The sequence below is a fragment of the Mesoplodon mirus genome, assembly GCF_964341445.2.
Source record: "Mesoplodon mirus genome assembly, chromosome: 13".
Lineage (NCBI taxonomy): Eukaryota > Metazoa > Chordata > Mammalia > Artiodactyla > Ziphiidae > Mesoplodon > Mesoplodon mirus.
The window spans coordinates 88723267-88745310 of record NC_138989.1 but is presented as its reverse complement, the minus strand read 5'-3'; the positions used below and the strand labels follow the sequence as shown (position 1 = coordinate 88745310).

Genomic DNA, 22044 nt, shown 5'->3' with positions numbered 1-22044 from the left:
GCCTTTTCAGATGCCACCAGAGCCTGCTGCTAACTAGTCACTACAGAGCTTGAGAAAGCTCAGATGATACCTGCCACACTGCTTATAAAAACCAAGAAACAGAACCGCTGAGCTAATGTAGGATGGGGCATAAATAAGCCATGAAACTGACACTCAGATTTGATTTCTACCCAGAGATGCCAGGACAGTCAGGGGGCAACTCCCAGAGTTTCATCCTTAATCTGTTTTAATAGGGGACCCACAGAAAAACCTGGACAGTCATGAAATAGTAACCATTCCATTTCCAAAGTCTAAGTTTAAAACAGACTTCAGTGGCTCAGGATGTAATAAATAAGCTGTTCTCAGATCACCTACAGGAATGTACCTGCATCAGGCACGTTGCTCCCTGAGGACTAGAGAAGCTCACAGCCCCAGCGAGGGTCTCGCTGAAACAGAGCTCAGCCTGTGGTCAGGCCCGAGGAGACCCCGTGCCCGACAGGCACAGCCCGCTGGGCGCTGCCCCCGCTGCCGTGCTCTCTGGACACCAAGACCGAGTGACCGCAGCATCCCGGACTCCGCATCCCCCCACCCCCTGTAACATATGACTTGAAATAAAACAGTGGGACTCCAGTACCACCTACAGGTGCGTGTCCAGCCCCCAGACGTGCCCCCACAGTGGGGGACTCACTGGATCCTCCCAGCCTCAAGCCCTGCAGTGACCACACTCGCCTCGCACCCCCAGATTGGGCAACTGGAGCCTTACAGCCTTTTGTATTTCGTTTTGTGTCTAGCAATTTCCAAGTGCCTCAGTTTCCCCATCTGTAAAGTGAGACCCATCCACGCCTCCCGTGAGCTCACTGGCCCTGAGCCCAGGTCCCCGGGGAGGGATACTGAGGCCACAGTGCACGCACATCCCGACGGCCCTGCAGAGCTCTGGGCTCAGGGGAATCAGGCATCATCACGGTGTGACTGCCCTGCAGGTGGCCATGCTCACCTGTGGGAAGTGACTCTCGGAAGAAAATCATGCGTCCCCAGGGGCCCCGGGGTTTCCAAGGCATGACCAGTGCTTGAGCGGAACGGTCAGATCCCGGAAACAGCCGCTTAAATCTACATGAAGCCTGAGCAGGGAGAGACCAGAACCGTGCACCTCAACAAGCCTTTACGACAACGTGGCCGGAGTGACACAGGCACCGGCGCCGAGAGCACTGCAACGCAGCGTGTGATTAACGCACCGCGTCCGTGCTCCAGTCGCGTGGGCTTTCGCAGCCGGTGCCTGTTGCGGGCTCAGAGCACAGACCAACCTGGACGGGAAACCTCAGAGGGAAAAACAACATGCGGGTCGCTTTCTTTACCGAAAACCAGCCAGCTCAACGCTGTGGGTCAAGCCCCAGCTTCCAGAAGGTATTTTAGAAGCATTTATTTAAAAAGCAAAGCCCATCATGACATATAACTACAATTTCGCTCATTAATTTCCACGGAAGGCTGCATTTTAAAGGTGGACAATCGCTGCCTCACGATTCCCTTTCAGTCTCCAGCAGGACCGTCCCCGGAGGCCCAGCCCAGGTGTGCTGCCGGTGCACGGGGTCCCCGATGAGCACCCCACTCTCTCCTCGGAGGAAAATGTCTGAGCAGAAAGCTATTCTGTTGTGTCTGTGGTCACTCGCGCGTGTCGTCACTGGACACTTGCTCCTGGTCGGGTCTCCTCACGGTTTGGGAAATCTCAAGATTGGAGACCCGGGAAGGGGCCCCGGGATGGGAGACCCCTGAGCGCAGCAGCCCCGCCTTCACACGCACATGGATGCACGGCCCGGCGGGAGCAGGACCAGGCCAGGAGCTGACCGGCTTTGTAGCCGAAACTCTGCGGGCGTTTGGATTATCTACAAAACCAGCCAACATGGCAGATCTCAATGGCTAGACTGAAAAATCTGTGTGTAAAGCCAGAGATTCAAATTATGTTATCCTCTTCAGGAACGCAAAAGTACTTGGGATCCTCTTTCTCCTTTTCGTGGCTAAAAACAGACATTCATGGAACAACATCAAAAAGAGAAATCAGGGCCTACATCCTCCACGTCCACCTTGGGGGAAGGGCCCTAAAGGTGCAGCAGAAGCCTCTCCCTCTGCCACAAATCCACAGATCACAGCTGCATCTGCAAGGCTAATTTTTCCAGTTGGAAGGCAGTACACAGAGCACCTTTCCTGGCGTCAGCTGTGAACTCTGGGAAACCAGAAAGAGCCTGCCCCGCGGGGATGAGGGTTCGGGCCTCTGAGACCACATACTCCTGCAGCAAGAAAGCACAACTGCAGAAACACACAGCCCGGGTCCTGCACTCAGACTCCAAATTCACCTGCAGGAGCCTCTGCAGGCCTGTGGCCAAGGTCTGCCTCTGGCCTCGTGAGGACCTCTGTCTGCTGGGCTCCCACCCTCCCCGAGCAGCCACCAGCATCCTGGGAGCAGGACGTGGACATCAGAGAAAGGTCCCAGGGTCCCCGATGCCCCCCGATTAGAGGGAAAACTCGTCAGGGCTCCGGGGAGCAGGGGCCCAGCCAGGGGGCGCCGCTGGGGTGAGCTAATCACGGCGTGAGTCCAGATCTACCTCTTATTAGTGGAGCCTGAACATGTGACCCTGGCACTGGGTCTTGTAAGCAAGTGCTCAGGGGGACCGTGCAGAGACCTCCCCCCAAACTGTCTTCTTTTTAAAGCTCACTATCAGTGAGCTTCCTTTGTTTGTTTTTTTTTGGTAATCTTTAAAAATTTTTTTTTAACTTTTCGGCCATGCCGCATATGGGATATTAGCTCCCCAACCAGGAACTGAACCTGAGCCCCCTGCAGTGGGAGCGCAAAGTCTTAACCGCTGGACTGCCAGGGGAGTCCCCAGCGAGCTTCCTTTTGTGATCTTCAGATGACGTGGCTGAAGATCCTTTGCCAGGTCAGAAAAGAGAAAATAACCCAGGAGTTACTGACTGGTCCAAAAGCCCGAGTGGGCTGGCCTGATGGAGACCACCCGAGTGCAGACGGGCCGGGGCCAGGGGTGCCCCAGCGGAATGACGTGTAGTTGGATTTGTTACCAGCCTCCAGCTTCATTTAATCTTATTCCAAATTAGGATAAACTCTGAAATATTCAAACAACTTATAAAATGCAATCAGAGTCAGCAGTAGTTTCATCAGACTTTTGGAAACTAATAGTTAGACACAGCATAATGGTTATGGATATTATTAAAATCATCAATCGGACCCCAAAACCTAAAAGAAACCACGTCTGAAATACTGATCTGGACACGCAGCCCCTCGGGTCACCGAACCCAGCAGCTCCAAGGAACCCTGTTCATCATGTGCCCTCGCCCCTGGAGAAAGTCTGCTCTTTAACTACTCAAATCACAAAAGCAAAGTTTGTCTGTAGGAGTTTAATTCGACACGTGTGCTGCTGCTGTTACAAAAGACTCACCTTAAAATGCTCCGCATTCCCCGAACTAGTTTCCTTTTAAGTGTTATACATTCCTCGTGTAACTTTGCCCCTTTAAAGGCAAATTCAGAGATGATGCCGGGCCCAGACAGAGACATTAAGACCTCAAAAGCTGGGACCTTCCCCGAGCCTATTCTAAAGGAAACACAAGTTCACTGGACACACACAGCGAGGACCCTGGATATGGACCCTCGCCCAGGGCAGACGCTCAAGTACGTTTGCTTGAATCAATGGACATTTAAACTTCAGCTCCTTTGGGACAATACAAAGTCCTCTGAAAGCCACCATCTGAAAACCACCACTGAGAAACAATCCACTGGGAGTGGGAATCGGCCGGTCACCTCCACCCTCACCGCCACGGCCGATCGTGGGAGCCGCCCGGTACTATCCTTGGCGGAATTGCTTTCTCACCTGCAGAAAGAAGCGAGGTGGGAAGACCCTCCCCTTCCTGAAGAGGCTCGTGGCCTGTCGGAAGTGAGGACAGGGAGCACTTAAAAAAAGTCACCTGCGTTTCCCAAGCTTTAAGAGCAGGAGCGTCATTCTCTGAGGTTCTAAAATAAGTCTAAACTCTTATTTAAAGCCTATGAACGTCTATCCAACACTGTCGTTGGTTTCACAAACCTTCTGTGGCAAGAATTTAGCATCATTCTGTGACCCTGTGGGCCTATCAGAAGGCTCTGCACACAGGGGCGAGCCACGCATGCTGTACAGACAAAAAGACCCCAAAAGGGCAGTGATCCCATGGCCCCCAAATTCCTTGGGAAGAGAATAATGCTGCACACTTCTCATCAAAAAGTTCCTTTTACTGGTAAGACAGAAGTAGAAGTGCCCAGAGGTGCTGCACCACAGGCTGGGAAGTGGATCTGTCCCGATAAGCCCTCCACCCCAGACTCTGGAGCCTGTCAGCACCGGGCACCCCAGCTGGGCAGCCCGAGACCCCGTGGGCAGGAAGTCTGGCCACCTTCCCCGCAGGTGAGTGCCTCGACCTCTCTCTTCTCCCGTGGCCTCCAGCCGCCCACTCCACCCCACCCCCCCGCACCAGCTGACGGGATCACACGGAAACACATCGCCAGGGACCAGGAAACATATTCTGATGTGGAACCACAACAGTGGGAAAAGTTGACTTCAAACCCTCGGGGGGGAGTGTGGTGCCTTCACAGGGTTTGTTGGCGTGAACTCACAGGAACGCCGGGAGCATCACACCTCGCCCAGAGCTCTGGGACCAAGAGATAAATGGAGCAGGTCACTCAACCGGGGAATCATCACTGAGACCCCGGAGCAGACAGCAGGCAGCAGTTCTGCATCCTGACGCAGGACGACCCCCAGAAACACCCGCAGGCTCCCCGTTGCTGAGGTCCTGAGGAAGCCACCCCATCTGCCACCGGGGGTCACAGGCTGAGCTGGTCCCTCCAGAAGTCCCAGGTTGGAGTCCTAACCCCAGGACCTCAGAAGGCCGCCACGCTTGGATGCGGGGTCTTTACAGGGGCCGTCAAGGCAGGGCGAGGCCCCTGGGTGGCCCCGGTCCAAGGACTTCAACGCCGGTGCCTGGACCGCAGACTCCAAGCCCCAGAACCCTGAGGGATAAACGCCTGCTGTTTAAGCCACCCCTTCTGTGGGGTCTGGTCGCAGCAGCGCCTGGAGACACGGTAGTTACCTTTGTACCTGCAGCGGTGACGTGGGTTCACTGACGCCCCGTCACAGTCCGTGAAAATGAGAAGGTCCTAACCGGGTGGGGGCCTGTGGGCTTGAGCAGGTTAGCTTCAAAACATCCTTCTTCTTAAGTAACGATTGCGCAGAGAGGACGGCTGGCATAAACAGTGTTTCTATCTTAACGTGCCTCCAAATGGATTTTTAACATCCCCACATTTATGAATTAAATCCAGCTTCTGATTCCCAGTCCGTGGTAATCCTCGCTTCTCTACCTCTCGACTCCTAAACGTGCCAGCAGAAGGGACGTATTCACCGTCCGATGCTTTAGAAACTGTCATCTCTCATACTGTTTCTTTGCCTCAGACTTCCAAAAAGGTTTAGCTGTGTTCATTTGGCGCCTAGAACTACATTATCCGCTGGCAGCTCTAACTACCTCATGTGTGCTTTAGCTGTGGAGAAAAAGAGGGTCTGAGCACAACAGAGAAAATTCTGAAACAGGTGAAACCCTACTGATCCGCTCTCCTCATCTCATGGGCACGACGGCTGGAAGGCACTAGGCCCTACCATGCAGTCTTGCCGCCAGAACAAAAAAGGGAGCAGGAGCAAGAAAACACCAAGCCTCGAATACCCGAATCTCCAGGCAGAAGCCTGCATGCCTGTCACACGCGCGTCTTCCCGGAGAGGCCCCCGCAGCCCCCACGGCAAAGGCCGTGCACCTCCTGGGAAGGCCCGTGTGCACGGTCTACGCCTGACAAAAATCCTGGAGCAGAAAGCGCTCTGCCAGGGGTCATTAGCGGCCCACCTGTTGGGAAAGCTGTTTAGTTAAAAATAAAAACCCCGGGCTGAGTAAGTGGACCCAACAGAGCACCAGGAGCCCCAACGCGGAGGAGCTGAGGCTCCCGCCGGGCAGCCCGTCTCCTGGGAGGAGGAGGCTGCGCTGTTTCCAAACGCCGGCGGGCGGGGCTGGGCGGGGGCGCTACTCCGGGGAACTGCGGAGCCGAGGCCCCATCTGCACCGACAGAGCAGTGACGGCAATTAGGTGCGAGCAGGGAAGCCAAAAACACAGACGCGAGCGTCACTTGGTTTTATAGGAAACAAAACAAAAACTGAGCCCACGTGTCGGTGAACCCTTGTGACGGGCTGACTCCCGTCCCCGAAGGTCTGACCCCGCTCCCCCTCCAGCACCTCGGATATGACCTCACCTGGAGACAGGCCTTTAAAAAGGAGAGAATTCGTGAGGTGAGGTCTTTGGGGTGGGCCCTCGACCAGCACGAGGGGTCCTGACAGAGGGAGATTCGGACGCAGACACAGGCCGGGGAAAGGCCGAGGGGTGTGAAGGCGGAGGGACGCCAGGACGGCAGCAGACCCGGCGCTGCAGAGCGGGATCCTCCCTGAGCCTCGGAGGGAACCAGCCCTGCCGGCACCCGGGCCTCGGGAACCCGCTGCCGCGGCCCACGCCCGCCTGGACCCGCTTACCTGGTGTAGGACGTCGGGGACCGCGGCCGGGCCCACGGGTACAGGTGCTGCGGCACCGACAGGTACTGGTCGCAGAAGGCGCCCTTGCGGATGTGCTGGAAGGACGGGAACTCCTCGGGTGGGAAATCAGACGTGGGCGGCGTGGCCCCCAGGTCCTCCCCAGCCGGCTCCACCTTGAGCGCCACTGAGGGCGAGTGGTCCAGGGCGGTCTTGCGGGCCTTGACGGGGACGCCGTCGCCCAGGTCCAGGCTGCCGTCGGTGCTCAGGGCGTTGATGGCGGCCACGATGGCCGAGCTGGTGTACTGCGTGGTGTTGCCCAGCCAGGTGTCATCGGTGACGCTGACCCGTGGCGATCCTTGCGGGGACGGCGTGGGCGAGGGGTGGGGGGAGCAGGACAGCTGCCGGCCGTTGAGGCCGTACTTCCGCTTGTTGCAGGGGGACGAGGGCCTGGACGTGCGGGCCCCCAGCCAGCTCTCCTCGGTGACGCTGGTGCGCGGCGACGTGGAGGGCGAGTGCCTCGGGGACCCGAGCAGGCCGCAGGCCCCCAGGCCACGGGGGAAGCCCTCCTCGGGGTCTGTGGTCTTGGGGGACACGCAGGGGGACTGCCACGGGGACGTCTGCGGGGACGCGTACGGGTACGAGAAGCTGGACTCGTAGGATGAGGCCTCGGAGTTGCAGCTGCGGGACGACAGGCTGCTGGCCGGGCTCAGGCATGAGGGGTCGCGGTAGGCCTCCAGGTTGGGCAGGTTCAGGGTGGCCGTGGACGGGGACCGCTTGGAGCCGGGAAGGACATCTTCCACGTCCACGTCATGGAAGAACTGGCCGTTGCCGTGGTGCAGCCCCAGGTAGGAGGTGATCTCAATGCGAGGGCTCTCCAGGGCTGGGGCCCCGTTGGGTCTGACTCCGCCGGAGGAGAGGAAGTAGCTCGAGGGCCCGCCATCCAGGGCAGCCCCGTAGCCTGCGGTGGAGATGCCCGGGGCCGAGGTCTGCAGGTCGTGGCACGGGGCCGGCAGCGAGGGGTGGGCGGAGGAGAGGGGCAGGCCAGAGCCGATGCCGGAGGTGACGTAACTGTAGTGCTCTGGAAGGGAGGGGGAGACGGGTAAGGCGCTGGCCACGGAACCGCCACCCACGAGCTCAGGGACCCCGCGATCCGGGACCGGCCTCACTCCTCACCCCGTGGGCCTGGCCTCCGAGATGGGCTCCGCTACTGCTGCTCCAGCGGAGAAGCAGCCCAAGCCCCGGCCTGGCCAGCAGGGTCCCTGCGCCCCTCCCGGGCCCCTCCCCTCTCCACTCCAGCCACCGCCCTCTCACTTGGACACGCGCCCACCGGGGCTTCCCTCTGCGCAAACATCCTTCCTGCAGAGCCGCAGCGCCGGTCCCCTTACTTTTTTCTGCTTTTTCTCACAAACTGCGTCCACCACCTGCCCTACCCCAGTCGCAGCCCCCAGCCCAACAGGCGTGTCACCGTCCCCCACTTTCCTTCTTCTCCTCACGTTCACCATCTCACCCATCACGTCCTGCAGCAGCAGACCCCACGCCTCTGAGGGCAGCATCGGGCCCGCCCAGGCCAGCCCTGGTCCACCGCTGCCTCCAGGGCCCAGGCCTGTGCCTGGTCCAAAACGGTGCTCCACCTGCCCCCCCAACAGGCGGGCAGGCGGGTTCTAGACACGGGGGCCTGGACGCTTAAAGACGCGCGATAGACTCAGCACCAGCGACAGAGAAGGGTTGTGGACGAACACAGAGGTTCCGGGATCTCTCTGTACCTTCTGATGGTGGCTCATGGCCTAAGAATCCTTCTTTACAGGAAACGCGAAGCAGGGGGTATTGATGTACAGCCAGAGAGCAAATCGTTACATGTTGATTACAGCCTCAGTAAAATATGTTTTAAAAAATCACCACCAGCGTAAGTAATCATTTTTAGCAGCAAAGCCACACGTCTGGATTTCCAATTTGAACAGACCCTTTGTAACACGTGGGTACCTCATTACCGTGTGCCTAGAGCTGAGGCTCCCAAGGCCTCTGAATAATGGAGCTGCTCCAGGAAACCCTACACCACCTCCCGGGCCAAGCGCACCAGCCTGGAGACGCTTCATCCAATGACAGTGCTGCCCTTATGCTGGGCTTCAGAAACCCACCTGGGCGGACCCCAGAGAATCAAGGGCCTCAAAGTACAGGTTCACATCCCATCGGATTTATTAACAGAAGTGGCTCCAGCTCCCCAAACAGTGGGAAATCTATTTCCATTATGGCTTATTTCAGAAGGCGCATACAACCTCCCTCTGGTAACCCAGACCCTTATATCCTTTTACACTCTGAATCCCCTGCCCCATAAAACACTGTTCTCTGCTGCTCCCCAAAAGAGCGGCCCAGAGAGAGCACACAGGCCCTGCCCTCCCCGCACCCGACCCCAGGGGTCAAGGGCGGGCTGTCTTTTGGGGGGAAAGCATCAGTGTCCAGATGCTCAGATTCGGTGCCGGACTGTAAACGGCCCCAGGGAGAGACTGAACCGTGAGGAGGAGAGAAGCGAAACTGCAGCGGAGGAACCAGAAGCTCCGAGTGGGAGGCGGCGCCTGGGCGGAGGGGGGCTAGGCGGGTCCGCGGATACGCCCCCCGCAAGCCTCGTCACCCCCTCATCCCAAGAGGGAAGGACGGGCGGCGCGACCAGGGGCCGGACCCCGACGCCAGCGCCCAGCCCACCTGGGGCTGCTGGGCGAAGCTCCCCTCAACGGCCGGGTCCCCCGCTCACACCAACACCCTCGCAGGCCCACGGACACATTTAACACAAAAACCGTAATAGAATGTTAAAAATCGGAGGACAGTCTTTGCAAAAATCACACAGGAGGTTAATAACCCTGGAAAGGCATGTCCAGAGGAGACAGTCAAGACTGCTCAGAAGGAGGGGGCACGGGGGCTGCAGGCCAGGCCGCTGAGGCCCCCCCCGCCACGCGGTGACCCCCTCGGGACAGGTGCGGACACCCCTGCCTCAGCCCCACCCTGTGCCTGGGTGAGCGGAGGCCCTGGACGCAGAGGAGGCCGGGCCAGTGCTGTCCAGAGGGACCCCGGCAGCGGGCGGGTGTGGATCCCACAGGAGGCCCCGGGGTCTCTGCGAGGGCAGGACCCATCGGGGCGGCAGTGGTGTCAACACGGAATCAGTCTTCTCTCAGTTACCGTGGGATCCTAAACGCTGCTCCGTGTTTCTTCCCAGAGGCACCTGGCCGATGCGCCGGGCAGAACCAAGTTCCCCTTGCGGCCACAGCGCGGCGGTACGTTACACGGACGTTACAGCCACATCCACGGACCTCCCACTAAGAGGGTGTCCCTTCACCGCTGGCCCAATGCTTTCCAAACCATTCTAACCAGAACTGCCAGTTTGAGAAACAAAAAACCGTTCCCAGTACCTGTGTGGCTTCAGGTAAGTCAGATGTCAACCAAAAGCAGGCTGGACGGGCTGGTGTGTCCTGCACCACCTGTTGTGTGATTATGATGAGGGCTGCGTGGTCAGTAAGTAGAACATTAATAAATCGTATTACATACGTCCAGGGCGGGAATTTCAGTAACGACACTTCAGCAAGTAGCTAGCTGTATTACGTCTGACGTGTTCCAAGGTCAAGTGTGAGTTACAGAGACCCTGGCTCCCCGCCCCGCCCGCCCCCCATCCAGGCGTCACGTGAGCTAAAGCATCGGAACCGGCATTTCTGGCGTTTCTCAGGTGGCTTCTCATCACCGGCTCTCCAGCTCCGCCTCAGCGAGTGGGGTCTTCACCCCGCCCGCCCTGGCTCCCCCGCAGGCCCGCAGCCCGACACATGGGCCCCGCCTCTGCCTGCACCCTGACACCAGAGGGTACTCGCCGGCCTGAACCAGCCTGGACGTGCGCCTTCCCTGGCCCACAGAGGAGGCTGGTCCCAGCTCCTGCGGACAAAGAGCCCGGGGCAGCAGCCTCCGGGGGCCCCGACTTCTGGCAGGCACCCCTCCACCCGCAGCCCGGGGCAGCAGCTATGATGCAGCACGAGCTCCATGCCTCCTTGACGTTCTGTCCGCAAGGGGGCAACGTCCAGATGGCAGGGACAATGCGCCAGCCCCCCAGCTGAAGGAGGGCCCCAGACCCGGCTGCTCCTGGGAGGAGTGAAGGTGTCCCAGACCTGCACCCCTGCTTCTGTGGCCACCGTGTGCTTTGAGCCCTTTCCTCCACGTGAAGTGCACAGACCATCCAGCATTCGACGAAGAACGGACTTCATTTTAAAGACAAGTCATCGACTCCAGGAGGGTCAGTGTCCAGGCAGGACACTGACGGGAAACATACAAACTGTGCACAAAGCCCAGGCCCGGGGAGTCCGTACACAACCTCAATGGGCCTGCCGGGCCTCTTCCCCAGCACCCGGAGGCCTTGGGGGGCCTTGAAGCGGGTTTAGTGGACAGATCCCCACACTTCCCGCCCAGCTGAGGATATCATGCGAATCTGTCATTTATTTTAAAAGATACAGCCGATCCCATCACTGAACCACCATTTGTTGGCAGGAAGGTAATTCTAAGAATTGAAAAAAATCCTAGCAATCAGCTTGGGGCCTCCCCACCACCTGCCCACAGGACTCAGCCACATTCGTGGTCCCGAGCCCGAGTCGTGGCAGGGACCTGAGAGCGTGCCCACCCCTGCCCCCGGCCCCCAGAGGGAGATGGGGAGCAGGGGGTCCACTGACTCCCAGGGCATTCCAAGGGGGGCCTTTATTTAACCAACGTCTGTCAACAAGCGCGATGCAACGAGGAAGAGAAAAACATAAGCCTTTATTAAAACACAAAAAAGACCCTCTAAGCATGAGTTTTCCTTAATTAAATAAAAAAAGGAAAAGCCTTAAGTGCCTGAACTTGATTCTGAGCTCAGCCACAGTCTGGTGACGGAAGTTCTCCCTTTTCGGACAAAACGCGTACAGGTAGGTCCCAGCCTGCCCAGGGCCTGCCTTCCTGCCGGGGTGGGGGGGCATCTCTCCCCTCCCCGCATCCCTCCCAGCTTCCACTCAATTTCCTACCAAAACCGTATTCAAATCTGAATTCTTTAACTCTTCAAAGGGATTACATTTGCCTGGAAGGAAAACATTTCCAGTAACTTTCCTGACAGCCCTGAGGTGCTCAGGCTGATGCGTGTCCCACCAGCGGCCACTGGAGTGATACGCACCCGTTACCCCCCGCTTCTGCTGCTGCCTGCAGAGCCTGGCTGCCTGCGCCCAGGAGACTCATCAACTTACAGCGCAGGAGTCTAAGCAAATACTGGGGACAGCTTATTCAAAATGGCTTAATATAGTGGACATTCATGAAAGCGTGGCTCATCTCTGAAGCCATGCCGCCTCCAGGTGCCCGGTGGGGGCAGGCGCAGAGATGGACGCCAGCGTGGGGAGTAGGGGTGCCTGGAGCCCGCGGACCGCGCGCCTCAGCTCCCGGTGGGTCCAGCACCCACTGCGAGCTCCATCCTCAGCTCGTTCAACAGGCCAGAGCTGGCGGAAGTATTTCCTCTAGTTCTGAAAGCTCACGTATTTCAGAACCACACAATCACATCATCTCTGCACAACCACCAAAAAAGTCGATCCGTGTCCTTCCACCATGGCCGACTGCATCTCAGCAGGTTCCCGACCGCTCAGACCTCTGCCCAGCGCCATCCGGGCCCTCAACGGGGACGCGGAGTGCCCTGCTGGCTGCGCCCTTGCCCCGCACACGGCGGCCGTCTCACCAGAGACAGTGGGAGCCACCTTGCCCCTGCCCATGTCCCCCGTCGGTCACAGACCCTGAGAAGGAGCCCGTCATGGCGACTTTTGTTTTTCATTGTACGGAACATCCCCTTCAGCATTTGCTGGGGTTGAGCCGTAGGACACGAAGCTAGAAATAGAACTGGAAGCAGCCTGGCAGCCTGGCAGCCAGGCGTCCAAACGCCCCGCCAGGCCTCCTCTCCCCAGCCGTGGGCGCTGTCCCTCACGGCAAGATTATACTTCGCAGGTAGTGGAAACAAAACAAAACACAAAACAAAAAAGACGCTCCACGCCAGGACCTTTCTGTCGGGAGCTGTTTACTGGGCAGGGCAGGAGGGCACCACCGAGGGTGGCCAGGCCCGTGGGTGACAGACAGACACAGCTCTGAGGGCACCGGTCAGCCCACTGCCTGCCAGGGAGACGATTTCCAAAGGCAACAAGCAGCCGTCCTCACAGGGGCCCCCTGCGTCCCGACGGGGTCGGGCTCCGACGCCCCAGCCTCACTGCCTTAGGTCTTCACCTTCCAGGCCCCACGTTTAAGGAATTAAAAACACCCCGTGGCCATGAGTCGCTGTGGCCTTCCTCTGACACACACCACAGAGAATTAAAATGTCCTCTAGGACAGAGCAGCCCGCTGGTGGAAACAGCTCTGGAACTTTGGGGCTGCTGAGCTGAAGGTGCAAGGGCAGTCCCCTGTGCTGAGAGGCCAAGGGGCCGCCTGCGCTCCGGGTGCTGGGCCCGAGCCCTCCCCGCCTGCGCCCGGCCCCGCGCCCTCCTGCGCAGACACGCGGGCCTCTGCGGCGTCCTCGCCATCACCATCACCACTGCTGAGGAGGGAACTGAGAATAAAAACGCCCCCAAATCTTCACGTCATCACAAGATGCCCCCTTTCACACGTGAGCTGTGAAACGCCATCCTGCACAGTCAAGGTGGCGGCGAGGGACCTGCCCTCGAGGCCATCGGGAGGCCGAGGCCCGGCCCATTTCCTCCTGAGTTGCCAGGGCGACAGTCCCCAGCCCGGCGGCCAAAATAACTTAGAAAACAGGAGCCCCAGGCGGGCGGGAAGCAGGGCCACGCCCGCCGCCCGGCTGACAGCAGAGCAGCTATTTCCTGAGACCCAGAGAGAAGCAGGAGGCTCTCTGCCTGCTCCCCAGAGAGGGAAGCCCAACGCCCAGCCTCCTCCCTAGAGGAGCCGGGAGCGGCCCCGGGAGGGCAAACAACACCCTGCCCAGCCCAGCCCAGGGCAGATTATTTTTAAAATTCTCTTTTCTTTCTCCCAACAAATGGTGGCTGACTGTCTATCCGCACCTGCCAAGTGCTCTGGAAATAAAGAACCCCAGGACCCACGGCCCCTCGAACACCCGGGTGCCACACGTCCCAGCGCAAGAGGTGGCGGGAGTGACAGGGTGACAGGTGAGAAGATGCCGCTCTCAACTCAGAGGAAATCATGACAGGGACGAGGGACCCCAAGGTCAGGGCTGGCTGTGTCCTTTTGAGAAAGTGCCCACTTTTGGTTCAGTATCATCTCTAAGGCTCTGCGTCAGCTCGCTTCACAATCGATCTCAGAATTAGTCATTCATTCATTTATTTCTATCCAGGTTCATTCCAGAAATAATGTGAAGTCACTCCTGTCACCCATTAAGAGCTGAAGAATTTAATATAACAATGTAATCATGAACTTAATAATTAATAGTTACAATGGAATGTTAGCAACTAATAAGAACAAGAAGAAAGTACTTTATTCATAATTGCCAAAACTTGGAAGCAGCCAAGATGTCCTTTGGTAAGTTGAACGGATAAATAAACTGGGGTCCACCCAGACAAGGGAATATTATTTAGCACTAGAGCCATCAAGTCACGAAAAGACATGGAGGAGACGTAAATGTATGTTGCTAAGTGAAAGAAGCCCATCTGAAAAGGCTGAGCACTGTGTGTCCAACTACAGGACATTCTGGAAAGGACAAAACTGTGGACCTGGTGAGCAGATCAGTGGTGCCAGGGGCTAGGGGAGGGAGGGAGCTACAGGGGGAGCACAGAGGATGTTTAGGGCAGTGAAAACACTCTGTATGACCCCATGATGGTGGATACGTGTCATTACACACCTGTCCAAACCCATAGAATGTACAACACCCAGAGTGAACCCTATGTAAACTACAGACTTTAGGTGATGATGTGTCAGTGTAGGTTCATCGACTGTAACAAAGGTACCATCTGGTGGGGATGTTGATAGTGGGGGAGACCGTCCCTGTGGGAGGAGGGGGAAATCTCTATACCTTCCATCCAATTCTGCCGTGAAGCTAACACTGTTCTCAAAAAGTCTTAATAAAAAAGAAAAAAGTGTAAGTGTTTCTCACATAAATAGATAAGAAGGAATGTTTTCTATCAACTTCTTCCTAACACCCTGACAAGGGGAAGGAGCCCTTTCCACCTCTGCCCAGAGCTCTCTCCAGCTGCCCCTCCCCCAAAGCCTGGTGAATGCTGGGTCCCAGCTGCCAGCACCCCGAGGCCTTCCTGCAGGAGGCTTTAATGGGACTGTGGTCCCTGGAGGTTGGGGTGGAGGCTGTATGCTTGGCAGTGAGGCTGAAAACGCACCTTGAGAGTGTTGCTCAGCTTGCTGTCGGGGGAAGCAGACATGCAAAGAGACAGGGGGAGGCCGTGAGGCCTTCCCCAACTCTGGGAGCTTCCCAAGCACCAAGCGGGCAGCAGAGCCCCTGAGGACACAGGACGAGCATGGCAGTCCCTGTCCTGGACTGGCTTTCACACCCTGAAGAGGTCAGGAGTGCGGTCCACGCATCACCAAGCCTCTCATCAAAGATATTTGCTAAATAGACTGAAAAGGGGGTTGGATACCAAGGGAGAAAGTCTTCTGGTGGAAACAACCCAGGAAGCCCAGCCAGGACCTGCGCACAGACAGCCCAGCCGAACCCCAGCAAGTGCTGAAGGCCTTCAGGGCCTGTTTCTCCACTTCCGGCCCCAGATCCGTTCAGACAACTGCCTCGCTCTCCCACCCTCGCCTGCCTTGGCTCCCCCTGACCCAAAGGCCTGGAGACGGCACAGCCGAGGAAATGGAAAAGACAAGACGTTTAGGGAGGGCAGATTCAAGCAGCCCTGGCCTGGTTGGAACGTTTATTTTTTCAAAAAACGAGCAGGGGGCTTCCTGGTGGCGCAGTGGTTGAGAGTCCGCCTGCCGGTGCAGGGGACACGGGTTCGTGCCCCGGTCCGGGAAGATCCCACATGCCGCGGAGCGGCTGGGCCCGTGAGCCATGGCCGCTGAGCCTGCGCGTCCGGAGCCTGTGCTCCGCAACGGGAGAGGCCACAACAGTGAGAGGCCCACGTACCGGAAAAAAAAAAAATACAAAAACGAGCAGGACGTTGCACTTTTAAAAGAGGAGCAGTGAATGATACGGAAAATATTATACAGTCATTGCAGAGACGGGCGCCCGCCAGTGCCAAGTGTGCTGGGCTCAGCTTCACCACTTCACCGCCACGTGGGCAGGGACAGAGAGAACATCTTGAAGACAGACACAGAAAGGGGGCCGACAGGGGGCAGAAAGACAGGTCGGGGAGAGCCAGGCTGCAAGGAGGGGGCTCTTGGTTCCCTGCACGCAGGGCGACCCCAGGCACAGACTGGGTCTTCCAGTAAAAGGGGGCGTGATCATTCAAGGGCTTATTCTTATCCAAGAGCACACACCCTGGGGGGCTGGGGGGTCCCTTTATCTTCTGTTTAAGTAGAACCTTTATTTTTGACCGAGAAGAGAAAACGAAAGAAAGGAAAGGCCCGGGGAACTTGGTGGTCCGACGTACCGGAGGCTAGTTCCATTGGAACTTTTCCTGGGGCGGGGGGCGAGGGAGGCTTCAGCGCTGAGGGCACAGGGAGCGGGCGGGCAGCCTTGGGGAGCTCGTGGCCCCCGCCCCGCCAGGACGTCCAAGTTCAGGGCCTGGCACACTGTCCCCGGGCGGGAGCGGCGCCCCGCCCTAAAGAGGAGGCCCCTCCAGCGGGAATGCGCTCAGGGCTCAGCTGGAGTGCGGCCCCGAGCCCAGCACACTTGGCCGGGGGATCTGCCGACTCCAAAGGGGCCTCCCTCGCTACCCCCGCTCGCCCCTCAACTTGACCCGCTGGGGAGGCTATGGGCGCTGCCCCCGCCCCTGGCGCCGCGGGGGGGTCGGGGACGGGAGACTGGGGGACGCCCCGGGGCAGAGGGGCGGGAGTCGCGGCGCGCCTCCGGGCTCGCCCCTCCCGCCGCGGATCCGGCCCGCCCGGCCCCGCGTCCCCTCCCTGCGCCCCGGCCCCGCGCGGACCCACCTGCGGTGGCCGCGGCGGCGCCCTCGTCGCTCTGGTTAAACTCGAAGAGGAAATCAAAGTCGAACTCCTGGTCCTCCTCCAGCCCCGTCATGTTGGGTCGGGGGTCAGAGATCAGAGGGTCAGGGTCGGGGTCCGAGGTCAGGGGTCCGGGGTCGGGGTCGGAGGTCACGGGTGGGATCGGATTCTGGGTTCGGGGTCTGGTCGGGGGTCGGGGACCTGGTTGGGGTCCCGGGTCGGGGTCCGGGGTCGGGATCTAGGCTGGAGTCGGGCGGGGTCCGGTGTCAGGAGTCAAGGCCTGGGTAGAGGTCCTGGACGGGAGTCAGGCTGGGGTCCGTGGTCGGGGTCGGGTCGGGATGCCAGGTTGGGTCGGGGTCGGGGTTAGGGGCCTGGAGGGGGTCCGGTCGGGGTCCAGGGTCGGGGCCCCGGCCGCGGGCACCTGTGGTCGAGGCGCCCGGGGCTCGGCTGCGCCCTGCGCTCGGCCGCGCGTCCTCGGGTAACGTGACTCCCGCTCGCGCCCCTCCCCCCGGCCCTCCCCCGCCGCGCCCCTCCCCCCGCTGTTTCCGGGTTTACATAAACAAGCAGCTTGCCGGCCGCCGGCTTCCGAGTTTTAAATAAACTCTCCCCGCGAGCTGGAGCGCACGCCTTTCACTGGTGTCCCGGCTCGCGGCGCCCACACCCGCGCCCGGGGCCCCCAGGAGGCTTTCGGGGTCCGCCCCCCCCGCGCGAGCGAGACCCCCGAGTGCCCCCCGGGTCCGCACTCGGGATACGCGTGCGCCGGGGGCTGGGGGGAGGGGACACGGGGTCCAGCCACCTCCGTCCGCCCCGCCGCCCGAGCGCCCCTGCGGCCGGAGCCGGGTGGGCAGAGGCTGGGGGCGCGCGAGGACGGGAGCCGGCGGTGGACCCCCGCCCGCCTGCAGTCTCACCCCGGGGAGGCGGGCACCGCGGTCGGTGCCGGCTGGCGGCACCCGGAGGCAGAGGGTCGCGAAGATCAATACCTGCGTCCCGAACTGCTGCTGGCGCCGCACCAACCTACTGAACGTGCCTAGAGGGGCCTGCCCGCTGCCGGGCCCCTCGTAGGACGAGGATCAGCCCGTCTCGGTTGCTGCCGAGTTTACAACGCGCACGTCCAGCCGAAGCCCCGCGGGCTGGGCCCGGAGTAGAATTCCCTGGACCGCAGGGCTCGCTTTCAAAGGAGCAGCTTCTTCCCCAACCCGCTGCGGAAGAGCAACGAACACAGGGAGCACCGTTTTCCAGATCCCAGAGCCCGAAAGAGGAAGGTGGGGGGTTGGTCGGGGCTGGGAGCGCGCTATCCTTCGCACCTTGAGGCCGGGCTGCTGCTCACGCCTGCCGCCTTTACGCGCGGCCTGCCGCTCACAGGCTGATGCCCAACTGGCAACCCTTCCTTTCTGGGACCCTGTTCACTTTAGTCCCTCAGATTCCTGAAACACGCATGCACACGCCTGTGCGCGCACAAGTAGCCTGCCAGCTACCCGTGAGTGACTCCAGAGCTTTCCCAGGTTGAGGGAGAGCTCGCGGGGTGTGAAACCCAAGGCCCGGACACAGAGCAGCCCATCTGCACAACATCAGTATAAAAAGCTAGGCCCGCCTGAGCACCAACTCTCCCCAGGACTTTCTCCCAGGAGTCCGTTCTAACTTCCCGAGAATCTTGGCACCCTGTGACACCAGCATCTGGAAGAGCAAGAGAATGGTGGCCGAGACGGCGGTGTGAGAGGCTGAGGATGACCCAAGTGGGGGGAGTCGAGTGGGAAAGGAGGAGGGTGCACAAGTGTCCGTTTCTGCAACTCCGCTGCTCATCAAACGAGTCCTGCTCTCTGCCCCGCAGGCCCTCTGGCCCCGTGGGGATTGCTTTTTTCGGAAGCAGATAACCTGGGAATCACGTGACCCCTCCCCCAAACCTTTTCCCTCTCATGACCCTTTCCAAATCGCTGGTTTTCTCCAGTGATAAACTATAGCTCACTTTGGCCTGATTTAGTTTCTAATAATAGTTCTATCTTTGAGATGTATGTTGGAGGGCTGTTTTGTTTTAGTTTGCTTTTTTTGCTGACCTTCAGGCAAATGGAAGTTCTGTTTTCCGTTCAGAAGCCACAACACTTCATTTTCTCTCTTTTCGAGTTTTTTTTTTTAAGTTCAGCCACCTTCTCGCCCCCACCAAAAATTTACACACAAACAACAGCCTCTACCATGTGTTTAGACTAAAACTTCTCGCTCAACTGTTCTGTCCAGGAGAAAGTGGGTTTACCCTTCCGGGTGCACCCGAGCCCCCCAGGGTCAGGACTTGGGTCTGCTTTATCCTAAGGCCAAGCTGATCCCCACCTACTTTCAGATCCCCCACCAAGGTAACCGGATAGGGTGGCCGTTTTTTAACTGTTCCTCTTACCAGCACCCCCGTGCCTTTCGTCTTGTAAATGCTTTGGAGCTATTTGCCAATTCAGCAGACACTCCCGTCTTGATGGAAATGTTTAGCTGGCGCTTCCTGTCAGAGGCTGCCGGTGTGCACCGGGCCCAGAACTCCAGCCCTGGGTGTGATAGAGCAGCAGGGCCTTTTCTAATCTGGATTAGGAAACAACGCCTCGAAGTTTAGTGGCAGGAGAACAGCGCAGGCTTTGTTCCGTTCTGGAGAGCCCCGGGCATTCTGTGTGGAACAACCTCTGAATGGGTGGGTGGGTGTACCTACAAGGCCTGCATTTCTCTGCATTCCCCAGGCAGAAGAACAAGCACAGGGCCTTCCCAAACAGCAGTGCCTAGTGAGCTTTTACCAGATGCTCATGACACTGGAGGGGAGCGCTGGGGAATCCCTGAGATTCTCAGATGGGCAACTAAAGCCCAGCCGGGCCTGCGGGGGAAGGCCAGATCCGTTCCGCCAGCCCTCAGCAAGGCAGGCGTGGACCTGCAGGCAGGGTCTCTGCCTCTCATACCCTGGGCCTGGCTATATGAAGGATTAGATCATACTTTCTGTTCAGCCTAATCCTGTAGTCCTTGTAAATACACCGATGTTTGTTTAGTCAAAGGGCATCATCACGCCTGGAGTACTGCCTCTCAGCAGGGACAGCTTCGAACGTATTTTCTTAAGCTGGAAACATGACAAATAACCCCCCCCCATAGATGCCTTTTCCTCTTGTAAGAGAAAAAAGATTCTTTATTGCAGACAGACCACCGACTGTTGAAGTAAAGAAACCTAAACTTTGAAAGACCCACATTTTTAAAAAGCAGTGTTGAGAAACTTTGAAATAAGTGTCAAGGACGTAAAATCAAAATCTCGACAACGTTTAAAACTTTTTTTAACAGTAAGAGCTTGTCCTGTAAACGTTACCTGCTGTTTACATTTAAACATTTTCTCAATTGGGATGAAATGGTGAGAAACATAAGATACCTCTTCCTCCCTTGATGAAAATACATAGAAATAACATAAGACATCAAGACACTGACCCCATACCGATCTTCTTATACTGAATGTATGGTCTTGAGCTCATGTTTGCTAAACATAAGGAAGTTCTCCCGAGCTGGCAGTGTTTGAAAACTGCAGTTGTAACGTACGAGGGGCCGTCCCATTTATTAGACTCGTGCAGGAGACGGTAGCATTTACTTCCTAGCGCTCCCCACAAGGGTGTCTGCCCTTGAGTACTCATCATGCATTGGCAGGCTAGGCAGTTTTCTTTTTCTTTCTTTTTCTTTCTTTCTTTTTTTTGTGGTACGCGGGCCTCTCACTGTTATGGCCTCTCCCGTTGCGGAGCACAGGCTCCGGACGCACGGGCTCAGCGGCCATGGCTCACGGGCCCAGCTGCTCCGCGGCATGTGGGATCTTCCCGGACCCAGGCACGAACCCGTGTCCCCTGCATCGGCAGGCAGACTCTCAACCACTGCGCCACCAGGGAAGCCCTAGGCAGTTTTCTTAAAATAATTTAGACGAAGTACTTCAGGGTTGATACGGCATTTGGAAAGGTGTCTCCCAGTTTCCATCGTGGTCCCTGACTAGGATGCTAGTCACCCCTTGCGGAGGCTATCTTCAGACACCTTCAGGAACGCTGTAGGAACTCTGGGCTGCTTTGGTCAGGGGTGGGAGGGGTGTTGAGAGGGTGCGGGTGAGGGGACTGTGGATCTAAGACCGCACGCAGGAGGGTCGCAAGCGCACTGTCAGTAGTGGCGGCCTCGCCATCACCAGCCTTCAGGGCAGGGCAGACACTTATGCCATCTTCGTGACTATGAACAAGTGGCTTGAAACTCGGAGGTCTCTTTTCAAACTGTCCTGGAACATCTACGGTTGGAACTCTCAAGTCTCTAAGATTGCAAACTGTCTTGAATCAGGGGCTGTGCCCGACCGCTCCTTTGATGGCTTTTAGTCCTGCGGGTCGAGCCACCGGCGGGGCAGCGCCACACAGAGCGGTTCGCGGGGCCCAGCGCCTGGAAAGAATCTGCCACCGACTCAGCTCGTGGAGGGGCGCAGAACACCGCCCCCCCCGCAACCTCACTGTACCGCTTGTCTTCCTGGGGCCTTGCCCCACGGGGGAAGAAACCGGCCAGCCCTCTTTCCCAGAGAAACCTCGCTGCTTTCCAAAGTGTCCTTCCTTCGTGGTTCTGACGGCCCTAACCTCGCCCCGTCCCCCAGCCGCCTGCATTTGAACTGAGTTTTTACAGCCGGAGCAGCCGCGAGGCTGCACCAGCGAAGGCCAAGTGCGCGCACTCAGCGCTAGAGAAGAGGAGACACCTATTGGCAAGAAGGCGCGCTCGAAATCAGGGCTGCTCTGGGGAAACACCAGGGGGACACCGCTTCCCAATCTGTGCAGCGCGCCCGCCGCGCGCCCGGCCGCCCGCGCCCCTCCCTGCGCGCGGACCCTGGACCGGCCTGCTCGCCCCTCCGCGGGCCGGGACCCCGCCGGGCGTGGGTCGGACGGGCGCGGGCCGCACGGGCGCCGGGCTCAGGGCGCGGGGCCGGGGGCCCCCGGGGGCCGCGGCGGGGGTCTGCGGCCGCTCCGGCTTACCTTCCTCTGCCGACTTCATGGTGCCGCCGGCGGGCGCAGAGGGCCCCAAAGTTTCTCCGCTCCCGCAGACTGCAGCCGGAGGGCCGAGTGGAAACTTGGAAGGGACTGGAAAACTGGTACTTGGCATCCACGCGGCGGCGGCGGCGGCGGCGGCGGGAGGAGCGGGAGGAGGAGCGGGCGTCTTGCGCCGCCGCGCGGGGCCGGGTCTCCCGAGGAAGGACGCCTCTCCTCCGGCGGACGCGCGCCGGCCCGGGCTTAGCGCCGCGCGCCCCAGAGAAGCGTTGTGAGGGGCGTGTGCGCGCGTGGCGGGGCCGGACTGCGGCGGCCCCGGGAGCCCTTCAGGCTGACGGGCGGCGGGGGCTCGGAGGTGTGCGCCCGCGCCCCGGTCCCCGCGCCCGGCCGCCCTCCCCGGCGCGGTGACTGACTGTGCCGGCAAGTTCGGAGCC

General features: G+C 58.9%; 1 protein-coding gene across 5 annotated transcripts in view; it reads right to left on the bottom strand.

Moving 5' to 3' along the window:
* NFATC1 (nuclear factor of activated T cells 1) overlaps positions 1-22044 on the bottom strand; it is a 101670-nt gene extending 79626 nt beyond the window's left edge. For 3 of the 5 annotated variants that reach the window (XM_082639993.1, XM_082639996.1, XM_082639995.1), the window contains exons 1-2: positions 21599-22044; positions 6567-7644 (exon numbers count right to left, since the gene is read on the bottom strand). In XM_082639993.1, coding sequence (XP_082496119.1) covers positions 6567-7644; positions 21599-21725 — 1205 coding nt within the window. In that variant the 5' untranslated portion in view covers positions 21726-22044. Of the gene's footprint in view, positions 1-6566; positions 7645-16601; positions 17081-21598 lie in introns of those variants that run through there. The other 2 variants (XM_082639994.1, XM_082639997.1) reach the window with 1 other exon arrangement.